Source organism: Thermobia domestica, chromosome 1 (genome assembly GCF_964235325.1).
Source record: "Thermobia domestica chromosome 1, izTheDome1.hap1.1, whole genome shotgun sequence".
Classification (NCBI taxonomy): Eukaryota; Metazoa; Arthropoda; class Insecta; order Zygentoma; family Lepismatidae; genus Thermobia; species Thermobia domestica.
Window position 1 is genome coordinate 96,420,726 of NC_137454.1, and position 25,515 is coordinate 96,446,240.

A 25,515-nucleotide genomic window follows, 5' to 3' on the forward strand; every position below is an offset into this window, starting at 1 on the left:
CATTTCTGAATTCTGAGGAAAAAATACTGAAGGATACTTATATTCAGTAGTTTTATTCAAAACATCCTGAACTTCATTTAAGGTTGCGTTTATATTGCAATATGAAGCAGAACTAAGTTTGAATTAGTGAATTGTTTTAAGTCATATATAACTTGATAACCAAATATTTTAAGGCGACTTGTCAAATTGTGTATAAGTTATTATGTGTTCCATGGTTTGTTAACGTTAAGTTAAAAATCGTTTTCTCCCATTTTTAGACTTCCAAATTATGTTATGCATAAGTATTGGAAGTCTTATAAAACGACCTTGTCCGTCCGTCGCTCCGTCTGTCAATAGATATCAGAGAAACACGTGAAGAGATATCGAGATGCGGTTTTTTTTTTTTTTTTTTTTTTTTTCAATCGATTCAGCGTCCCAAGGATAGGTAGGTTCCATTTCTGCGTTAACTCTCTATTCACACCGAAAGTGGTGCATGCAAATTAGACACTTCGGGTTTCAAGTTTTATCGCCATAAACGAAACTGTAATAGATAGGAGAAGCGTTTTTTTGCAAACCATTCCCGCGTCTTAAGGCAACATACCATGACTATCCAGAACACACTACTAAACCCAGAAGTGGTTCAAATTTAATATTCCGGTTTCAGTACTGATTTCCACAGAGCAAGAGCGATAAGAAATACCATGATGCGGTTTTCTGCAATCGATTCAGCGTCTCAAGAATAGATTGTCGTCCCCGTTAACCTTCTATTCAGATTCAAATTACCTGCTTCCGGATTCAAAGTTTATCACCATAACGAAAACTGTAACGGATAGTGAGACGCAGTTTTCGCAAACGATTCAGCGTTTCAAAGCAACGTACCATGACAATGCTGAACACGGACACACTGTTGGCTGTTTAAGTCCACGTTCAGCCCCCGTCGGCACAACAGGTGAGAAAGGGTGAAAAAGTATCCAAATCGAAGGAGAGTAGTGTCGAATCCGTAATTTCCGGGAGCGGTAAAACGATAACTTAGGGAACATAGAATCTGTGTCAAGGTAGGTTTCTGTAACGTCATTTCGATTAAAGATTGTATTCTATGGGGATAGGGTGTTCCAAAAATTATACTAAAAGTAGAGAATCTTACGGATTATTATTAATACTTTTTCATTGAGATGTGTATCCTAAGGGGGAAGGGAATTCAAATATTTTCCATACACATATTAAGCCAGTTTTTAAATATGAATCATGGCTATATTTTAATTGCGATTGTTAATTCTTTCGAATGATTGCCTAATTCGATCTCACAATTTCCTCTGATGTTGGTATATGTAAATTTAAGTGGTTTGGCAGTTCGGGTTGTTCTGTGCTATTGAAGATAAGGAAAAGAAATTACCAATAATCTTCTATAATTTTGTAGAACTTATCCTTTTTAAATAGTCGAAGTGGACTATTGGAATTTTACCTACAATTTGTTTTTTTGCAACTTAGGTTTGTCATAGGGTGGATCGATAATTTATTCATTATGTAATTAAAACTCGTAAGAAAACACAGGTTATCTGTTTGAAGTTTATTGCTCCTTTTAAGCACCGAGGCTATATGAGACGTGAACCTACAGTTTAATGGTGGAATCAAACCATCATATAGGTTGAAATTTCAGTGCTCTCCCACCAAGAATCGAACTCGGCACCACACATACCGAAGACGTATTCACCAGCCATTAGACCAGCGGGAAGGACTACAATTTATTTAGTTGACTTATAAATCCAAATAGGGAAATTTTTAGGCGACCTCTATCATATTTTAAGTATCATAATATACATATTTTCGAATTTCCTAAAATATCATCATGAATATAAATAATGCAGAACATATTTCTCAAACTCATTTGATTTATAGCATATGCTTTACATTCAGTAAATCCATGTATTCCATTGATCATTTTATTCTTAAAAGTTGTGTAAATGTTGGTATCATCTAACGCTTTCATCAGACACTCGTTGCATTTTTCTTGTTACTTTTTTTTTTTTAACTTGTTCCAAATCACTGTAACATCGGTAAATGTGTAGGCGTGTGTACAAACATATTTTTAATCGTTTTGTAGGAGTTCACGAGAAACCTGGAGTTCCTGACATCAGTCCACTTTTGCTAAGTTCAATGCAAGTGTCCGAAATCCTTTTACCGCTGGGAGTTAACCCAGGTGATGATAGGAAGTTCCAATGCAATATCTGTGGAAAATATTTTAAAAACAAAACAACAGTATGTGATCACATGGCAGTACATCAAGGCACGTCCAAGTGCCATATTTGTTCAAAAGTTTTTAGCAGTGTTGGTAATAAGAGACGCCACTTATGGGGAGTTCATGGTGTTAAGGATATTCCTGCCTCCACAGCAGCTGAAAACTCGTAAACTAATGTAACATCCAGGGGGTGGTTTCTAATTGTTCAGATTTCAGTTTAAATTGTTGTATAAACTTTACTGGTATGTTAGAATGAGTAATATTAAATAGTGAACCTCTACATGGAACCCCACAAACTAGTAGTCAAGATTTTCTTCTGACAGTCTTCTTGGAACCGGATTTCTCGTGTTATATTTTAGTTCTTTTGTGTGATCTATTTTGAATATTGATCAGAAGGATTTTTGATGGTGGGAAGCACCAAGTCGTCATTGCTCTCAATAATCTTTCAAAATATTCACTAACGGAGTAAAAACACATTCATGTTTTTAAAGCATATGTATCAGATCAAGCCTACAGTGATGTATGTATGACATTTGTTGTGCGGTAGCAAAGAATTGAGACACATAGTAAGCTCTAATCAACATTTGCTGCGAGGGAAACGCTAAAAGAAACAGTTGAGTTGACTTATCAATATTACAGGCACTTGTGTTACAAAAAGTATCATACGAGGGTTGTTAGAATGTTTTAAACTAGATTTGAAAAGAAGTAGCTGAGAATCCAGGTCTACTCAACGTAGTTCTGTGAGAATTCAAAGATATGTGCCATGTTTAAGTGCGTGTATATCGCTTTTTAAAGTTTCCTCGAAGCCGTCGATAATGTCATCTACGATATGCATAATGTCCAGTGTCAACACCTAACTTCTCTTTGAGGTTTAGGAACAGATGTATACTAATAGGTAACAAATCGGAAGAATGAGGTACGTGGGGACCAATTCGAAGCAGCAGTTGTGAATTGTTTCCATAGCGAAGACTCACTTGAGATCGAGGCATTAGCCTAATAGAAAGGGGCGCCTTTTGTCAGTTTTCCATTACAGTCTGCCAGGTATAATAGTAGGGAGCTTGCGTAATATCTTAGTTACCGTTTGGCCCCTTTGTAAGATAATTACAATCATCACCCCCTCACTTTCCAAAACTAGTAGTCACCACTTTCTTGCTAGATTATTAATTCTGAACCCTCATGTCATCTTGTATGAATCTAATCAGAATTCAATCTGGATTTGCCCAGAAAAGCTGAAAACTTCTCTTGAAATGTTGCGCGTGGTCGCCTTTTGGTCAGAGTTAAAAGTTTGGATATCCATCTCAGTGACTGTTCTTATTCCCACTTTCCATTGAATCAACAAGCTGTCTGGTGGTCAGTCTGCGATCAACTATGACACTTTCATGGACTTTGTCGACGTTTTTGGGGTTAGTACTTCAGCGACTTTTCCTGTTAGAAGGTTATTCTTCTCGTTCTAAATTCAACTAACCGTTTCGTCCATCCGGTGGCATACGTATGGTAACCATATTAGCATGGCTATCCTGCGGCGGTAAACCCTTACACAAATATAACAGGTCTTGTCTTTAGCTTCCTATGTGGTCAAAAATTGGCCATTACTTTTTTTTGTCAAAAACACAGAAAAAGTAAACAACACCAAATTCGGTATAACCTTTAGGAAGGTTGAATAAAGTCGTAAAAGTTTAACATATCCAATTATAATATTTCTAGAACTTTGTATCAATTCTCGTATCTTTTACGAAGCCAGTACAAATTAATCAAATACTATGAAAGGATTGCTTGCAAAGTTAAATCTGGTAACATCGCAGGCAGTATATTAACTTTGTCTTTGCGGCTACCGAAACTTTCCTGGTATTCATTTTATACTACGTTAGCTACTGATTTCAATACAATGTTCAAAATTTTCCAGTATAGTGTTTCTAAATTATAATCAGGGTTCCCACTCGTCCTGGAAATCCTAGAAAATCTGGAAATGTCCTTGAAAATGCATTTCTGTCCTTGAAATTTACAGAAATACTGAGTGTGAGAATTTTCATAATTATAAATGAAGATTTTAATTGATTGCTATTTTTGTTTTCTATTCCTGTTTTTGTGCAGAATAATAATTTGTCATGATCGTGTATGTGTGGGTGTTTGTAGGCTGTCTTTTTTCCAACAGGGTGGTTGGCTGGAAGAATTCCACTTCTTCTTTCATCCACTAGTCTGTTTACCCATTCTTGGATGTTGTCTTCACCAGCATATCCTCCAGAAACTGAGCTTTGTACTAGTATCAATCCTCCATAATCAGTCTATTTTCGCAACAATATTTATTCTTCAGTAAAATTTCATATGAATGCTGTTTGTGACAAGGTCATAGCTAGGTGAAACTAGGAGATTGAAGCAAACCTGCTTGCACATGAAGCAGAGCGGAAGTCATGCTTTACTTTATTAATCAAGTCAAATGCTATCAGTAGAGCAGCTTCGCTAAAGAAGAAAGAGATTGTCTATAAATGAGGAACTCACACTCCATACTCAGTTGAAAGACTTGTAATATATATTTTTCCCCTAATTATATCTGTCATGGTCACGCAATGAAGATGCCATGTACGAAAAATAAATTTTTGTTGTTCGTAAATTTGTTCGGTGCACAATTAAAATGTCTTGTAAAAAAAGAATGAAAATATATGTGCTGGATGTGGGTGAACTGGGTGGCTATAAGGGTAGTAGTGAGGCCACAAAAAAAAAGTAACACATTACGCTCCACTTTGTGTATTTAATTATTGTGTATTAATACTGTACTTGCATTAATATTCACTGCATAAATTACTGTACTTTTCATTTCAATGTTGAGAGTTTTAAACCTACAGTTGCAATTCTGTTATATCTTCCTGTGTCGAAATCCTGGAAAATTGATTTGTCCTGGAATTTTTTTGGGGGAAAGAGAGTTTGAACCCTGCATAATGCTTTAAGCATAAGAAATTTGTCATATTTGGTCTTATTTATTAGAAAAAATATGAATATTTAGTAATGTAGATGATGATAACTTTCACTATTTACTCCGTATGTATCCACGCACGCATTTTCCTTAGAAGTAATACATTAAGTGAAATCATATATTGAAGTAACTATAAAATGTTTCTGATGAAGTCAGTGATTGCCGAAATTATAACACAAGGTAGTAATAATAAGCCTGCTTTGGTCAGATTATATTTGTATTTAAATCGTGCGTCGTTCCAGAGCTAAATTGAGCAGCATTGAAATCTTACTGTACATTTTAAAGCTAAGGCCAAATAATGATGCCTTTTCTATCACCTAACCACGTACCTGTGTAGCATATAACGTGTTTGTTATATTCTTTCCTTTTCCACGTATAATATACAAGCACAAATGTATTAGCAATGTAGTCATTCGCGTATAAATACATGATCCCCTACAAGTATATCGTTATATGAACGTATAACATACGTGAAAAACAGATTTCAAAGGTAGTCAAATATATTCTGCCCTAAATTTATATTATTTCTTTCTTATTTTTAAATCTTTATTGGTGTACTCGACTTCCTCAATACGCAGTGACTAACACTAAAACACTAAGATTTTTATGTAGCATTTTTCAGTTAACTATATTGCAGCAGTCATTGCATAGGAGAAATCACAATCTGATTTTTCAAATTTGCTACTTCAAAGATGCGTAGCGTAATAGAAAACGAAATGTACAGGGAAAAAACCCTCCTACGTACAGTTGTGGGGATATGCCAATTTAAAGAAGTATATGGTCATTTTTTTAAAAAAGACTATATAAGTTACCTAACATATTCTCCCCTTCCCAAGTCCTCTACGTGTAGCATTAATATAAGACAATTAATAACTGCTTTATTTAACTACATTACTTCATGTATAAAGGAAAGTACAATTGGGGAATATCGTGCATGTAGCATTTATTTCTTTTCACCCTAATTTATTTGTATTTGCCTAGTTAAATGAACTAGAAACTTCGTTATTTTCTTGCTGAGAGTCGTCATTATGCTGTTACGTTTTAAGGCATTGGGTATCTAGAAAACAGTTGTTCATTTTAACAACGAAACAATTTTGTACCGACTCGTAGTTAAAGGTCCTTGATGTGTTTAATTTCGTAGGTCACACGAACCAAATATTAGTTAATCTTTTATGTTCAAGATCGAACAATGTAATGTGTTGATAAAGATGTGCAAGTTGTACGAGGCATTATTAATCCATATGGATATTGTAATAGAGATGTATAGAGGGATATTAAGCAGTAAAGCCCGTTAGTCTCTTAGTTCGGTATGGAAGAAAGTCGGTTCAGATGCTTTGAAGCACAGTGCACATCATTCACTTCTCATTTAATATAGCTGCAACGATCAGTACACATGAAAGATTATCTGGGAATTGTCCAAGGTCGATAAACTGAATATCTCACAGCAACTTAGTGTTACTGTCTTGTAATTCCATCGCTTAGTTGTGCATTTTCTGATATACTGTTTGAATTACTGGTATGTGTGCAGTTTAACAGATCCAGTTTATTATTTATTCTGTATTTATTTTTTTCTAAATAAAAATAATGTATATCAATTTCTGATAGATTGTAATTTGTCATCTTTCTCCCTGTATTTGGTATAGACAACAAAAATGCATACCCAGCTATATGTTCTATTAATTAGTCCTCAACGAATTTGAATGTAATCAACTTGCAGAGTTACTTTCTTTTGGTTAAATTTTTCAGTGATCTGTTGTATCAAAGTGGCTGGTAAAATACAATATATAAATTGTTCCGACTATAAACTGTCACTCGAGAAATTAGTGTAGCGTCCAATCAGCGAAATCTCATGTACTCAATGTACCTTATGAAGTGGATAAAATCTAAATCTTAGGCACGAACAACAACAAAAGTATTTCATATTTATTGATCAATCGATCATAAAATATCTATGTCCCAAATAAATTTGACTATGATCCTTCCGATATGAAAAGTTAAAACTTCCAAAGATAAAAGTAATAACGAACTTGAGTAGGGAAAGCACCCGTTTGATTTTTATTTCAGAGCCATGTGTGTCGCGAATTAAAACCGTTACTGTACCCAACAGCATCTCGGGCATTTAAAAAAAAAAAAAAAAAAAAAAAAAGAATGTGTGTGTGAAACTTTGGATTGGGAACTCAAAACAACTTAGGAATTACATTGCCTAATGAACTTCGAACATATAGCAAACTAGCAGCGTTCACCCCGCTTCGCTGCGGTCACCCCGGAACGCAATAAACTTTGTTATAGTCAGGTTCACTGTGTCATGATATATAACTTCGCGGGAACTTTGTGGAGAGTCTGAAAAGTGTACATTTCTTGAAAGCTTATAGTATAAGCAATAAGAAAAACAATGTTTCCATTTCCTACGAGTCCTACGTGGACGCCATCTTGGATTTTACGAAATGGCTGACGTAAAAACAACTTTTGTTAATATCTGAGCTTCTAAACAACATAAAAATATAATTTTGACAGATAAACATGCATTTTCCAGGCTAGGGCCCCCTGTGGAGATTAAAATTTGTAAATCCGATCTAAAACATGTAATACTTAGTTGTATCACGCAAACTAAAAACGACCGTTCAATCAATCTTGTTTATTTTAATAAGCGTTTTTTAGATTTTAAATTATATTATATTATATTATCAGTTTATCAGAACACCCGCGATAAGAAGTTGATGAATCTTCTCAGTTCACATGGGTACTGTGTTCCTTATGGCCGTACCCTACTTTTGAAAACTGCTTTTCCAATGCTGTTGTAGAAAACACGCGATAGTTAGAAGGTGTGTATGTACCACCATTCTTAAAGAAGGGTGCCTTTGTGTTCTTTGCAGTCGATAACACAGATTTTGCAGAGGACACTCCTGATGGGAAAGGAACAATACATGGAACTATAACTGCTGTATATCAGAAAGCAGATGTTCTTGGAGAACCTGTTGCACCACCCTTGAATATAACTGATGCCTACACTTTATCTGTCATTCCATACCATGTACCTATAATGCACTGCGACAAGCCAAAAGCACGGCACCCCCAAGAACAGAACACTTTGTCATAAGCCAGAATATATCAGGTTCCTACCAATAATCACAATTTGGATGGATTGTTGCTACTGCTATGTCCAGATTGAAGCAAGAGAAAGCATCCAGCATTATTCCCGGTTGGGCAGGATACAACTCAATGTTGTCCGAAAGCAAGCAACTTACCCACGTCGGAGCCCTACCACTGCTACCAGAGCTGGCACACGAGTGGTCAACGCTGCTGACTGATCATTCAAGCGAGTGAACTGAGGAAGTTGACTGTTGGTGAAGATCATCCTACTGTCATTTCATTTGACATGGCTCTGTATGAGAAGGTGGTCCAACTGCTAGACGCCAGACTTGACCTGAAACGCACAGTCGTCCCGCGACTGGGAGAGCTACATGCTGTTATGGCTGCCCTACGTGCTCTGGGCACCTCTATAGAGAGCTCAGGTATTGATGATGCGTGGATAGAAGCTGATGTGTATGGGTCCGCAACAATAAGGCAAGTCTTGAAATGTACCCATTACAAGCGTGCTCTTCGTGCCCATACGTGTACATATATTGCTCTATATGAAATGTTGCTGGATGAATTCTTCATTGATAATCCGAAGCTAAAGCAGGTGTGTTTGATGGCATCAGAGAGAGTTGAAGCTGCCTGTTCTGAGAGGAACAAGAACACAAAAAGTGAGTCCATGAAACAAGCAAACAACACACTACTTGAGGCCATCTTCACTAGTGATTTAAGCACACAGTTCCATACATGGTTGAAACAGAGATACAAAAATGCAATGTTCAAGTCAATGATGAACTACCTACAGCGAGTAGAAACAATTCTTATGTTTATAGCTGCAACTCGGAATGCAGATCTTGAGCTTCATCTTCAAGCTGGAGAGCAGCTCAGCAAGCTCTTCTTTGCATTTGACCGAATCAAATACAAACGACTCTGGTCAAGATACATCATGGACATGCATGACCTTAGAAGCAATCACCCTCAAACATGGGCAGAACTGAAAGCAGGTAAAATTTCAGTGACGAAAAATGGCATCCCCTTTGTATCCATTGGGGTGGACCATGCATGCGAGCATCTGAACAAGCTCATGAAAATTAATTCTAGAATTGTCGGCATCTCGAACAATGCCAATGCTCGACAGAGATTCTTCATGGTTACACCTGAACTCTCCCGTGTTGTCAATGAGTTTACGAGTCAGTTTGATGTAGACAGTGATAAAACCAGAGAGCATCATGAACGTGGGCCAAGTACAGTCAAGAAGCATCATCATGTTATAGACAAGATAAAGGAAGCAATTTTGAAACACGGAAACCCATTTGCTGCTGTAGGAGACAAGTTGTACAATATTATCACTCATACCTTCATCCCTGATGAGTATGTAAAAATGATCGTGAATGCAGATGAGAATGGCCAAAAGCTGTACGAAGAATACGTGTCGGAGCGAATCAATGGGGATGTTAGTCTATGGGCACCAGTAAAGAAGGAGAACAACAAGATGTTTATGTCGGCAAATAAGAATACCAAAGTACAACTCCGAGACAAGAATGTGGATCTACAGGAGACCAGGAACTTATATGGCAGAATGATGGTCTTGGCAAGGTCCACCAGAGACATTAATTAGAAAGAGGCAATTGGGAACTACGAATTCACTGTGACACCAAGAGCTCTTTTTGCTCCAGATGGTACAATCTTACCATGCCTTGACAAGTCGAAAATGATCAGTCTCCTCAACAATTTGGCAACAGCAGAAACATTAAAGGAAGATGTGCACCCAGAGGATTGGATGGACACAACATCAGATGCTTCAAGTCGTAGGATCGCCCTGGTAGATGGGATGGTTCTTCTTCAGAAGATGGCCAAAAAACCAGCAACGATGGCGACGGTCAAAGATCTCGGTGCTTCGTTCAATAGCAGGCTTATGTCTCTCGTGAGAAATTATGATGAAATCATCCTTGTGTTTGATACATACAGAGAAGATTCTCTCAAAGGTGCTACTAGGGATAGAAGAAGGCAAGGAAAAGCACCAATTCAGTATCAGATCAGAGATGACACAAACATTAAACACATCCCAATGAACAGGTTTCTTTCACATGACAAGACAAAGGCAGACCTGACAAACTATCTTGCTGCTAAGATTCTAGAGTACAATAGTTCCTCACAAAAACTCATCATTACTTCTTCTTCAGGGCGCACCAGGAGCAACAAAGATTTAGTTTTCGACGAAAACAATCATGAAGAAGCAGACACACTGTTGATCTACAGAGCTGTCCTGGCAACACAACGAAACTCGCCGGATGCAAAGATGGTTTTCTTTTCCCCAGATACTGATGTCCTGGTGTTAGTTATAGCTAACTATGACCTCATGTTGAAGAATACGTCGATTTCAGTGGTCTCTGGAGTAATCGACATAGAGAAAATAAGGAGAGCCCTAGGGCCGGAAAGAGCAAAGGCTTTGCCAGCTTTCCATGCATTCACTGGAGCCGACAACACTGGAGGGTTCTCTCGTATAGGTAAAGCAACCTGGCTGCAAGCTTTCATAAAATCAAACCCAGATCTGATCAGTTCACTGCAGATGCTTTCAACAGAAGCAGAAGTGTCCGATACCATGTTGTCAAGTCTTGCTAGCTTCGTCTTAGCTATAAGCTTTTGTAGCTTATTGCCCCAAAGGCATCTATATCGACAATATCATCGAACTGCGATGGCATCTATTTTGCAAGCATATGGCAGAAAGTGACAAGCTACCTCCCACACTAGGAGCTCTCAAACAGCATGTCCTCAGAGTCCACATCCAAGCCAGGCTGTGGGGACAGGCTAACATCGCTATGCAAGATCATCAGCTGGATCCCACGAAGAATGGCTATCATAAAGAATTGGATGGCTGGCTAAAACCAACCATGACAGATATTCTTCCAGCTCCAAAGGCAATAATTGAGATGATTAATTGTCAATGCAAAAAAGACTGTTCTTCTGCAAGGTGTCCTTGCAGAGCAAATAAGCCTACGTTATCATGCATCGATCTTCGCCAGTGCGGCAGTGAGTGTACAAATGATGAGGACACACAAACACAGTATGAAACTGATGATGACAATGACGACGATGAATTGTAAAGACTCTGTGGTTGCTATAAAATTAAAAATATTAAACCCTGTGTTGTTGGTGTCAGGAAATTTGTATAAAAAACCATTTGATATAAATCAACATAGTTTGTCGCTTAATCTAGATCATTTATTTCGATACCATTGGATTCCTTAGTCCGGAAAATGCATGTTTATCTGTTAAAATTATATTTTTATGTTGTTTAGAAGCTCAGATATTAACAAAAATTGTTTTTACGTCAGCCATTTTGTAAAATCCAAGATGGCGCCCACGTAGGAGTCGTAGAAAATGGAAACATTGTTTTTCTGGTTGGTTATACTATCAGCTTTCAGAAAATGTACACTTTTCATACTCTCCAACAATTTCCGGCGGAATTACATAGTGAACCTGACTATTACTTAGATAATTTTTACTTTTTCGCTTTCAAGTGATATGATAAAAACCATAGAAGATTGCAGTAAATGTTAACATTATATCGCCTGTCATTTATGTTAACCCGCCCCGCTTCGCTGCGGTCACCCCCGAACGCAATAAACTTTGTTACTTAGATAATTTTTACTTTTTCGCTTTCAAGTGATATGATAAAAACCATTATAACGCCTGTCATTTATGTTAACCCGCCGAGTGACACGGTCATGCGGGTTGCATATACATACGTTTATTTTTATACCTATGATGAACTAACAAAGGATTTGTACGTAATGGACACCTGAATGGTCAATTATCTCAAGACACTGGTAATTGAAAATTAAAGTGATATGATAAAAACCATCTAGGGTCCAAATCCTAATAACCCCCCAAAAATAAAAGAAATTGGTTCAGCCGTATTAGCGTGATGAGCGGACAAAGGATTTGTACGTTCTCTTTTATATATATAGATATTTGGACCTTGACTATTTATTTATTTAAGTAGGGGCACAGTGAAAAGTTCTTGGTATGACCCGCAGATGGTAGAACCTGTTTCAAACCAAGTATCGTTCTTCCGTTATGACAACTTCGCATTGTTCGGTGGATTAGCGAACATCTGAAGTCATATGTTATTGTGCGATTCCAGTGCCGTGTGTTTTAATAGGTACAAAAGTTTGAGCGCTCATCATTAATAGTGTTTGACGAAGAAGAGTATGAATGGAACAGAAATACATAGATTTGAAAAAATACTTTTGTAGAGAATCAGCATCATATTAAAAGAGAGCTGTTATTTTTAGCTGTTGCTGAATTGACGTCGGAATTTAAATGTGGTTGCTTAAGCGTCAAGAATTTATATCAATTTAGATAAGTTAGGTGGCATTTCGATAATAGATAGATCTCTTTTAAAGGTAAAGTTTTAAAAACCGTCGTTCTGGTCTAGAAATTACTTCCGGAGGAACTGCCATTAGTTTTGACAAACAAAATTTGTGCTTCATATGGTGCTGACCATCTTTTGTAGTACTACGCACTGAGAAACTTGTGGGGATTGTTTATATTCAAAAAATCGATTTTATATATATATATATATATATATATATATATATATATAAAAGTAATAGCATATGCTTTTAATCGTAGTACTTCCTGGACATTAAAAGTAATTGTGTGTTAAGAATTCTAAGACATTGTACTATATTTGTTACATTCGCACATAATTTGCTGTTTTCGCTAATTTAACTTGTGAATGTATATACAGTACTTCATACATGAAATTTCAATCCTTTTGTAGGAATGCAAGAAAAATGTGGAAGTAACAACGACCAGTCATTATTTAATTCATATTATAATTCTACACTCCTTACTGCGCAGAAGGATATGTGTAATAAAGAACATCAATGCAACAATTGTGACAAAAAGTTTAAACACAGAACTGCACTTTATGACCACAAGGCTGTTCATCAGGGAACTTCAAAATGTTTTATTTGCAATAGGATATTTAGCACTGTTCGTAGTATGAAGCGGCATGTAATTTTCGTTCATCATAAGGACAGTACCTCAGAATTAAAATTTTAGTTCCTTTTGAAAATCTGTAATTTGTCATTAGTCTTTTATGAACCCTTTGTAGAAAGAATTGTGTACTGTATGATATAAAGTAAAGAAAACACCTACAATATGCACCGATCTGATTAATACGGCATTGGACTACCCCTAGCAAGTACTACAACTTTCATTCGGCATGAACTTAAGACATATAACTAGTAAATCGCTTTCAATAGAATAAAAAACATTCTATATACAATTCATTACTCCGTTATGTCAGCAATGATGGAGCGTAAAATCTACGCATAATTCACTACTCTAATACTGACAGTGTTAAGGTACGGGGATTGAGCGAACCTGGAAATGCATACGAATTCATGATGATGAACTTGAAGCTATATCTGGAACGGTTTAGTTGTGTATTTTGTCGCATTATCTAGGAAGACTATGTCGATATTAGAGAATAAGAGCCATAGCATACACTTGGTAACGTCGTAAAGGATCCACAATCGTTGCCAATAACTTCTCAGAGAGTAATAATAGGAACAAAGAAATAGCATGAAATCGCGACCCACACCAGCATAGAGCCGCCACCTTGTTAACGGTAGGAAGTAGGCAGTTCGGGGCATCTTTGGGCGTTTACTGTACATAAACAAGGAGAGAGATTCAGCTGTTATGTACTCTCTTCCAACTATCTGTGGTCTATGTTTGTTTTCACGGCATCATCTTTATCGTACTACGACGGTAATAATAAGTTTCAAAATCATACCGCATGTGTAAAAGTTGTGCAACTCACATCGGATTGTGATTATAGAAATAGGTCGATGTAGATGTTGAGTTCAGCATTCAGTTGTTCCTCATTAGCTGTACGGTTCTTAGTGACTATTCTCTTCAGTGTTCAGCAATTTCTCTTAGGAGTTGTGTCTTCTTTGCTGTTGGTATCTTACCACGAATTCTGTATGTTGTTATTACTTTGGATACAGAGTGAGTGTCTTGAATACCAGTTCGGTTACTCTGGTATACTGTACTCAGTGACAGTCTTGAATACATTTGCTTCAACTAACCACACATAAATCCATACGACATAGTATCGTCCAACATAGCAATAACGGGAGATAGTCGAAATACACGGATGTCCACGCCATTACGAACTCAGAAATTAAGTATCCATTATTTTGATAACTTTGTATGGATAGATGAATGTGGGGTTCAAGCTCCAGCAGCATATATATATATATTAAAAAAAAAAGAAAGAAAGAAAGCATCTTGGTAGAATTTTCTCGAAGTAGTTGAATTTCTCTTTTTCCTTTCCAATAAAATGGAGGAATATGAACCTCCATAATATTTTTTCTATTGTGCCTGTGTGAGGATGACCTTGAGGGATAAGGAAATGTGCTCTTAGAAACAGGGAAAATGATGGCACTCAAATTGGATATGCTAACTACACACAAAGTAATTGAACTGCGTCATTTGCCGAGTGTGGGCTGTAGCTTTGGATAAATAAGAAATTAATATGAATTTTCCCAGAGATAATTCGATCTAATTGAGCAACAGCCGTAAAAGATTTCAAAGCTCTTAGCTTATTTATTTTGCTTGTTATTTACTAACTGACACTCGCCATTTTTCTTCTCGTACACGATTCCACCGAGAAGTGTACTGTTATTCTGCAGGGTTCCTACTGGTCAGAGAAGTCATGGAAAAAGACTGAAAATTAGGGAAACTTAGGGAAATTTTGTAAAATATAATTTTTCTAATAATAATAGTGCACCAGTTTCAGCTTAGCCAACCATTAATGATCACAGTATGGAACGTTGCTCAGATTTTCATGGATAGTAAGTGGAATGTACGTATGGGCAATTGATTATTATGTGTGTCTATAGAATAAATATTCTTACATATGAATATACACCGTTATTTATTCCTTATTTATATGTCAACGTCGTCCGACACCTGTCATGAAAGTCAGGAAATTTCTTACCAAAGGTCAGGGAAATAGATTTCTCCAGCTCAGTATGAATCCTGTTCTGTATCCAAAATTGACTTCTGTTTTGGTAGTGTGATTTTGGATTTAAAAAATATATATATATTGTATAAAATTCAAGATGACATCTGCACTTAATTCGTTGTTGATATTTCAGCTAATCCAAACAGAAATTTGCATTTACAGGCTTTATATAGGATTCGTTAAGAAAAATTACACCGTACACACTAGTATGTTAGTGAAAGCGCGCATACTACTTGTAGTTTTTTTTTTTTTAATCCTACTTTCACACTACTGTCGGCGAAAGTATGAAATTCTCTATACATTTTCGTCGGTAATATCGAAATATATTGGAACTCCTTTAACGACAGAAATTAGTACTTTTCACTGAAGTTCTCGTTGTTTCCTTCGTTTTGATGGTATGATACTTGTATAAAGGCCGAAGGTATCAACTTTTGCTAGCTGCTTTACTTTTTAATGTTATTTAGTCCGTTGTGTCATTTAGCAGTTTATTTTCACTTCGTTTATATTTTCTACTTACCTTGTAAGATTGTTGAAACTTATATAATGTAGTGTATTATATACACTCATGAGCAATTGAATTAGAGAACTTGGGTAATAGCATTTAGCACCTCGTTTTGCCTTGATAACGGCGGCGGTGTGGCATGACATTGACTTCAAAAAAGACAAGCGTTGGGGAATCATATGATGCATGATCGTTGCACATGTTCCCATTCCCATAATCCACGAAAATTGGTCGGAGGAGGATTCAGGTCAGACAAACCTTCTCGAGAGCATCTCAAATGTGCTCAATAGGATTGAGATCGGGGATGAGAGCATCTTCACATCCATGACGTGCTCATCGAACCAGTCAGTCACAATGAGGGAGCGATGGGCTGAAACATGGTCTTGCTGTAAGTACAGATCACCTAATGTGTGCTGAGGAGAACAAAGGGGTGAGCATGATGTGCCAGCAAATCCCTGGAACATTCGACGGTTAAGAACGTTGTTAGATAAACCAGGGATCGTATTTCTTCCTCATGAACAATCTCTGGGAGGAAACCATCAACACTGGCCTGAACTGTACTCCGCTGTCAATAAAGATCCGTTTCGCTTTATGACTGACGATACATCTGTACCTGGCCATTGGCGGTATCAATTGTATCTCGACTTATCTTACTAGTCAATCTTTATCCAAGCTTCGAGTGTCCTTTCCGCATGTCAGTCCCTGTACCTTGTGTTGGAGTTTAGCAGAGGTATCCTCGTAGAACACTTGGGTCTATGACCCATGGTGAGAAACTGGCTGAGGATGGAATGGCTGCTTATACGTAGTTGTCCAGCATTCAATTGACGAGTGATTTGATGCGTTGTGATCCGTCCGTCTACTCCTACCATCTGAGCTAACTGATGGCGACTCCTGTTATCAACGCGACATATCCACAACAATTGACCCTGACGATAGTGGTTTTGTCCAAATCCATGTACTGCTATGTGGATAGCGTACGCGCCTTTAGCGTTGGTGATGCGAATTCGGTTTTGGACGGGAGCTCACGTTCGAATCCCACGTTAAGCTATAAATCTACGTCTCATACAAGCTCGCTGCTGAACGGCACGCTGAACTCATTTCCAAATCGAATTCACGTACTCACGGTGGCACTTCTGCATGACTTCGGAGATGAAGTGACCCATATGTTTGACCCCAACAATCTGATTGGATCAATACAATCTGGACGAGGTCTCGTGTCTTATCCATCCTGTAGTCGACTGTTACTCATACAGCTCGAACAAGATTTTGCGTCCACATGCCATGCTCTTCTATTATAATGGTTGGGCTGAGCAAAGTGTCATTTCCCAAGAACGGCAGTTGTCTCTGATTCAGTTACCCATGAGTAGTTAAGTGTCAGGCTGTACTGGAATCAAACTTTTTGCTAAATCTTAAGTTATTATTGATGTACTTAAATTATTCGGAATATAGAACGTGTCCGACTTCCAATAAAGTACAGTGTAGCAATCAAAGTACAGAACATAGTACGTATAAGATTTGTCAGCTTAAAATTACTTCCGACGGTATTCACTTGATGTAAAGCAAAAAAGTTTTTGTCTTTCCCAAGTCATCACTCGGTATAAATAGGCAATTAAGTAGGTGTACTTTTGATTTCGAAATATGTATTTGAAGAATTTTGAGCGACAAGGATTAATGATATCCCCTTCTTTATTTTTTTTATCTGGTTTCAGTTCATCCATTGGACAAATTCTCACCATCAAAAATTGTAAGATCTGGAGAATTTCCTTGTGGAGTGTGTGGTAAACAATTTAGACATAAAACTACACTCATTAACCATATGGCAGTTCATCAAGGAACCTCCACTTGTGTTATTTGTCAAAAGATTTGCAGTAATGTCTGTAATCTGAAGCGGCATGTTATGACAGTTCATAATATCGGAAAGTAATACAGTAAATAAGAAACATAATGATAGTTGTAGCGAAGTAGTTTAACTATTTGTCAGTGAAAAAAACGAGGTGTATATATACCTTTTCTTCCCCACAGGCACTTACATATTGTTTATGTACTTTCTAAATTTACTTTTGTAAGTACAAAATTAGATCGTTAGTTTTTTTTAAAAACAATGTTAATAATAGTAAGTTACCTACTTGTATTATTCCGAGTAGCAACTCATATACATTATTGGCTGATACTTGCTCAGATTTAAAGTGAATTTGTCATACAACAAGACATGCCTCTTCCTAGCCAAGCAGCTAATGTGCGTGCTTATCTCGAATAGAAACCCAGGTGTTGATTCGGGCAATAAACCCTGTTTCATGCAGCCTTGGTGCTGAAACAGGATGTTAACTGGAATCAATCAATCAATTAGCTAGCACGACTGTTACTTTTATTGAATTCTTGGGAAACGTGTTTTAAGGGTAGCGCGCATTGTAGCCAAGTGGCTAACATGTAACACGTAAGTGGCTAACATGTAACAAAAACTGAATTGCTCACTTTAAAACTACAGATTTTATGTCATAGTGAAATAGAGCGCTTACAATCCTATCAATCCTTTAGAACAAAGTTAAGTTGGTACTCTCGCTGTTTTAGTTTAATTTGAATTTTGTCCGAATATTCGGCACGAAAAAGACGCTCGAGTTCATTTTCCTAATGAACTGTGTGAGACAAGGACAGAACAAAAACTGGATGCTCTCACTTCCTTCTGAGATTCTGAACTGGAAAATGGATTTTATGCAAATGAAGTGAAGGGATCGAGTTAAGAATGAGAATTACTATGTTCATAAGAAATTAGTACAGATGTGTCCGTCAATGAATATTCTTATAACAAATTATTATTGACTTTTCATTTTTTTCAGGAATTCAGATTCTTGATGGGATAGATCGTTCAATAAAAATACAAAAATGGGACTCTGACGGTTTTTAAAACTGTATAGGTTTAATGTGGTCAGAGATACAGAAGAAGGAAAAAAAACTATGCATTTTAAAGGAGAATTAAAAAAGTTTATTTGGTCTTACGTACAAGTCATTCTAACTCAGTGTACTTCACGTGAGCTCCATTTGTAACTGTTACAATATCTAGGCTGAACTCAATCTCTCTCCACGTATTCTGTAACATCTGAGGTGTTACTGAAGCAATCGCATTCCTAATACGGTTCTTCGGTTCATTAAGGTTACGCACCTTTTCACCAGAATACACAAGGTCTTTCACTTATCCTCACAGGAAGAAGTGCAGGTGGATAACATCAGGAGAGCGTGGAGGCCACCTAATTGGCCCATCACGGCCTATCCAACGGCCAGGAAATTCAGTATCAAAGTACTCCCTTACTTGTAGGCTCCAATGTGACGGGGCACCATCCAATTGGAATATCACTTGAGGTTGCAAATGTTGTAACTGGGGAACAGCAAAGTGTTGAAGCATGTCTAAGAACACATTTCCTGTTATGGTGTGCTCTATGAAAAAGAAGGGGCCTATAACTGCATTATGTGTTATCCCTTTCCGGATCCTGGCTTTTTGGGCTATTTTTTAGACTTTCAGTCAAGCAGCTACTGTATCGTCACTATTTATCCTAGGATCATGGTTCATACCTCGTTCTCTTCAGAATAGAGCTGGCTTTCGAATGGTACCACTTGCATGCTCATACCATATACCAGAAGCGGGAAAAAATGTCAAAGTGAAAATTTCGGAGGGAATTTTTTTTTCTCGAACTTTGGCCCCCCCTGGACACCTCTGTGTGATCGTAGCCATAAAAAAAAATCTGATAAATAGTACTTGGTATACTGAATGTGTGTGCCAAATTTCAAGTTTCTATCTTGAATAGTAAGGGCGGGAGAATTTTTATCAAAAATTCCCACAATGCCCCAAATCACCATAAAACACTATGATCTCAGGGAAAAAAAATCCTGAGACATCTCGAATTACCCTAGGACTATAATCCGCCAATCATTCTCTTCAGAATAGAACTGTCTTTCAGGCGGTACCATTCACATGTCTCCATCATGTATCTAAGGCGGGAAATTCCTGAAAAAAGGGATTTTTGGGGGCAAATTTTCCCTTTTTTCAACTTTTGCCCCTCTGGACCCCCCTGTGTTTACGCAGAAATCGGAAAAAACTTCTGGTAAATACTACTCGGTGGACTGAATGTTTGTGCAAAATTTCAATCTTCTACGTGAAAAAATAGGCCCGCCAGAAAAAAATTTCCTTACCATGCCCCACTTTTACCCTATACAGAAGTATATTTGGATAAAAATTCACCGAGACGGCCCTAATTACTCTAGAATAATAATTCGACCGTCGTTCTTTTCAGAATGGAACTGGCTTTCAGACGGTATAACTCAGGTGGTCCTATCATGTATGTAAGGCGGGAAAATGACGAAAAACGGGATTTTTGGGGTAAAAGATCCCTATTTTTACCCCTTTGCCCCTCTGGTTCCCCCTGTTTTAGCACTGACATCGAAACAAAAAATCTGGTAAATACTACCCGGTGGACTGAATGTTTGTGCAAAATTTCAATCTTCTACGTGAAAAAATAGGCCCACCAGAAAAAAATTCCCTACCATGCCCCACTTTTACCCTATAAAGAAGTATATTTGGATAAAAATTCCCTGAGACATCCCTAATTACCCTAGGATAATAATTCGACCGTCGTTCTTTTCAGAATGGAACTGGCTTTCAGACGGTATAACTCAGGTGGTCCTATCATGTATGTAAGGCGGGAAAATGACTAAAAACGGGATTTTTGGGGTAATAAATCCCTATTTTTACCCCTTTGCCCCTCTGGTTCCCCCCTGTTTTAGCACTGACATCGGAACAAAAAATCTGGTACATACTACTCTGTGGACTGAATGTTTGTGCAAAATTTCAATCTTCTACGTAGAAAAATAAGCCCGCAAAAAAAATATTGAACATACGCTTAGAAAATGAGAAAAGAAATTTTTGACTTATGACGTTATCACCTCCTATGTCTGGACGCAGGACGGTCTGAAACCATACGTAATGTCTTCTGCAAGGCCTCTGGACTTGGAAAACAAAAAAAAAAAAAAAAAAAAAAAAAAAAACCCGGACGAAAAAGCTCAAATAGAAGAGAAATAACGCAATGTACCATGAAAAGTGCATATGGTACAAAGTGTACCATAGGATCCCGAAGGGGTTAAAGCACACCACATTCAATGTGAGACTGTCTAGAATGTTTTATGTACATATGCGGATTCTCATGATCCCCATATCCTAACATTGTGTCTGTTAACACAGCCAGACAAGTGAAAAGTTGCCTCGCCAGAGAAAACAACGTTCAATAGGAAATTATAATCATAATAAATCCTGTCCAGAATTTCAGTAGCATTGCTTTTCAGTACCTCTGTGGCTTATCGTTGGGCTTACTTTCTTGGAACAATTGCACGTTACACGCTCGCAAACGCAATCGTTTGTGTACCACATCGTGTACTGTTGACTTTGGAATTGCCAATTGCCTGCTCGCTGCGCGAATTGACTTCCTCGGGCTACGTGAGAAACACTCTCTTATTGCTTCCACATTTTCTTCTGACACGCAATTTACCACTGCTGTGTTGTTTCACTACACTCCCCGTTGATAAAAATTGATCATTCCACGGCTGGATACTGTTGCGTGATGGAGGATCCTTGTGGTAAACACGTCGAAAGTTTCGTTGAACTTAAACAACACTTTTTGTCTGCAAACCATCACACGCATTGCGCCTTTTCGACTGCCGACGCCATTTCTGTTTACTGGCGATACTAGCGCCGTCACCGGTAGTTGTTCAAGTACGAAAATTTGCTGAACAAAACTTTTTTGTTTTTTCCTTTAATATGATTTTTTCTCTCTTCTGTATCTCTATATTAAACTTATATTAAAACTATACTTCTGAAAACAGTCCCATTCTGGACACCCTATATTTTTCTATTCCGTAAAAATGTTTTTGTAAAATTAGTTTCAATAGTCGGCTGAGTTTTGTTCAAACTTTCTTATAATAGAGAATTTCTTAGTATTGAAACCACGTATTAGTTGTTAAAGAAGCTGTGAACAAGTCAAGTTCAAATGTTCTATTCATGTCCCAATTAATACTTCTTGAAAAGAATAAGAAACTATATAGAATACTGTAACGTTATATTTTATATTTTTTCTTGTTACATTTATAGCCCACAGTTCGAATCTCAAAAATTGGTAAATACGATTCAACACCTCAATGGTTCTGACTTTTATTATTCTTATTTTATGTGTATTTATTCTGCCATAGCAACAACAGACAAATGCCTATCTTTTCAACAACTGATATTACATCATTATCTATATAAAATCAAGATATATTCTACATTTTCTTTTCTTCTTATCAACAAATTATGCACTTTTAAGCCCCGTTGCCCAAAATAACTACAGGAAAATGGAATAATTCACAGATTAGATACTATACAATCTCGTTGTAATACGATTTTTCTTTGTCTTTTGGTTACGTGTGAACATAACTTACCGAAGAAATACATAGGGAAAACATGTATTAAGAAGAGGAGTTAGCGTCTCAAGCATATCTTTTTAGTTGCGTCGGGTGTACTGAATCCATAGGAGTCACTGAAAATTTCCAAGAAATGAAGAAAGGGAAAAAAACCTTAGGAAGTTATGGAAGATTAGGATTAGCTTCCTAAGTTCGGTTAATTTACGAATTTCATAATAAACTTGCTGTAGAAAGATAGCACCTGATGTATTTGGAAAATTCATTCAAAGAATTAAGAGGACTATAAAATATAAAATGATTTCACAGCAGGGTTAGGAAAAACTCAATTTTTTTTAAAAAAAACTAGTTTTTTGTTTAAACCCTTTTTTTGTTTAAATAATTTGCTGTATGTATTTATATTATATATAGACAGAAATAAGTTTGTTTCGCCTTGGCGTTATTATGCAATAACGGCATTATGCTGGAAGGCATCACATAAAAGAGGAATCCAAATCATTTCTCGGCTTGCATCCAAGAGAAATTGTCCTCCATTTGGATTTGACACTGGGACTAATTGGCCACAAATACAATGAGTGCCAACTTACTCACGAAGATGTCCTGACAAAAATACGTTGTGCTGATCTTTACATATTTGTAATATAATCGTCAAGAGTCATTTCAGCAGGACAAGAAGATAAACACTTGCACAAGTGAAACTATTATATATAAATGCCCGCCTTAGCCATGGGGAAAATCCCGTTATTGCTTGGTATGTAAAATTTTAAGATCAACGTATCATAATTCGCATGTTAAAACTGAGGGATTAAATTACAAGTTTAGTATGTAAATTTCATTCAAGAAAATTAAAACTGAAAGTCCAATCCAAGCTGATGTTGGAAACTGCGTAGGAAGTCGATAAATTTCGCAAATTTCTATCAATATGTTTAAGCAACTTTTTAAATATAAATATATATATATATATATATATATATATATATTATAATAAAACAGGCATTCAGGCAAGCAGAAATATACAATTTGGTGTCGTTTCGTATGTTTAGGCTTAACATCCTTATATAATACCGAAGTTATCAAGAAGACGACTTTCGCTTAAAATGGCACTCGAACCTCTACAAGGTTTACACTTCAAAGAAGGATTGTGGTTTGACCCGAGAATTGAACATGGGTTGCCTTGATTAAAAGGTAAAAAGGAGATAACACTAATTCAGATAGTTTGATATATGGAAACGTCACCAGGAAGTTCACACGAATTAAAGCATTTTTCGTTTTTTTAAACGTTTTTAAGCTGGTTTAAACGACCTTGGTTGAAACCAGCCAAAAACCTGTTTCACAGTAAACTAAATTAATCTAAAACTTCACGAAAAACACTGGTTCGCGAAGGAGCTTTCAGAAATATCCCTTTTTCAGATTTGACACGAGGTCAACGTCTGGAAAATATGAGCCTCGGCAATTTTATGTAGTGCGTGTGCCAGCCAGATGATAAGCAGCATACTTGGAAATTAAACCTTAAAGGCTTTCATGCATGCAACTCTGTCTGTGATGCAAAAAACAACTCTCATACTTTATGCATTCTGTCCACAGAATAGACAGAGATTTTGTAAAAAGTTGTGCAATAACCGTACCATTTACTTTTTACCGAACTTATGCATTTAGATACGTTTATGTGCCTTCTCCCTCGTCCAAAGTTCCAATTACAACATTAGCAATGAAATAGTCTAGAATATTTCATGTTTCATCAATTGAAATTCATATATTGTTGTCACCAACACTTTACAGATATCTTCAATAGTTTTGTTGTACGTGCTATCAACATAAGTCTTTCTCTAAGACGACTAACTTAGAACCTTTTGTTTTGGTATTTCTCCTGAAATTGTCTAAAGGAAACGTTTTCCCATAAAGGAATATCCGCGTTAATTACAGCTTCACATAGATCATTCGCAAAACTGGTAGTACGGAAGCGGAATTTGTGAAAGTTCCAAGATTATTTTGAATATTTTCACTAACCGATTTTTGTGTCCTTGCAGATTTGTTTTACAGTGCTCATATAATGTGAGAAAATAACGCTTCTCGGTGGAAACCACAGTTTCACATAATTTACGAAACAGTACAGAACTATCTGTTGAAAACACACTACATCCAAGCTCACAATTTTTTTGTTTCCTAGAAAGACCTACTTTCTGCATCTTAAATCACTAATTCATACCAAAAGCGGATATGTTACACATATCAGCAACTCTCAATATTTGCCCATACTTGGCTATTTTTTTAAAGTAAGCATCTTCATTTATCTTGGTCATTCAAAATTACGAACTGAAGTCACACTAGCATCTCACCCTCACTTGATACATTCCGACGGCAGTTATCAGACATTGCGATCGCTTGGCCAGATACGAGCGTAAAGAGCAGTGGAAAAGAAAATGGAAAATCGCAACAAATCGCTTCTAAATTGTGAGATTTTACTTTTTCTGAAAATAATATGAACATTTTAATACATGACATTTTACCATTAATTCCAGACTTTAGTAATTTTAATTTTTAAAAAAGTAAACTTTAATATTTCACCCCTTCAGTATAAATGTCAGCTCTGTAAAGTAAAATGTTAAATTTCTGTACCTAATTTACGGAGTAGTTTTCACCTATTAAGGTTTAATTAGGCTTTTCTGCTAAGAGACAAAACTAAAAGAGAGAAAGCACAGAAGAAATTTTTATTTCAAGGTTACTAATTGGCACTCAATGCTCAACAAATGCCACTAGTATAACGAGCGTCATGTAATTTACAAAATAGAAACTACAGCAAGTACAAACTACAGCTTTTTTCCACTTAATTTTCATTTTGCTGAAAGTTACAGTTGTAGTAGTAGAAAGTAAGCTTTCTTTGGATCATCACAACGTAAACTCAGTTATATTTATTTTATTCATAGTAATCCAAATTTCCTGTTATTGAGTTGTCATACTACTGTTAATACAATTTGAATACCTGTTAATGTAAAACCAGAAAAATAGTTCTTGGGGACACTATTCCAAGGTATTATATATAACTATTTTTTCTTTCAGTATTATATACTTGTCTAGTGTGAAAGCTTGTGTACATACAGAGTTTTGTAATTCAAAATTTGTCTAATGTGAAATTTGTGTAGAGATCTTTGTGATTCAAAAATTGTCTAGAGTGAAAATTGTGTCCAGAGCTTTGTAATTCCTCTTTGTATCGAGATTGTCATTAAGTTGAAATAATGTAAAAAGAGCTAAATAAAATTATTTTTCTTTTAAGA

At 36.6% G+C, this 25,515-nt stretch overlaps 1 protein-coding gene across 29 annotated transcripts in view; it reads left to right on the plus strand.

Moving 5' to 3' along the window:
* The window catches only part of LOC145687471 (uncharacterized), a 303,707-nt gene that overhangs the window by 84,884 nt on the left and 193,308 nt on the right, over positions 1-25,515 (plus strand). Inside the window, exon 6 of one of the 29 annotated variants that reach the window (XM_081760951.1) lies at positions 2,081-7,332. The exons of 26 other annotated variants lie outside the window; for them this stretch is intronic. In XM_081760951.1, the coding sequence (XP_081617077.1) occupies positions 2,081-2,385 (305 nt within the window). In that variant the 3' untranslated portion in view covers positions 2,386-7,332. Of the gene's footprint in view, positions 1-2,080; positions 7,333-13,047; positions 14,561-17,514; positions 23,816-25,515 lie in introns of those variants that run through there. 2 more of the 29 variants (XM_081760969.1, XM_081761017.1) reach the window with 2 other exon arrangements.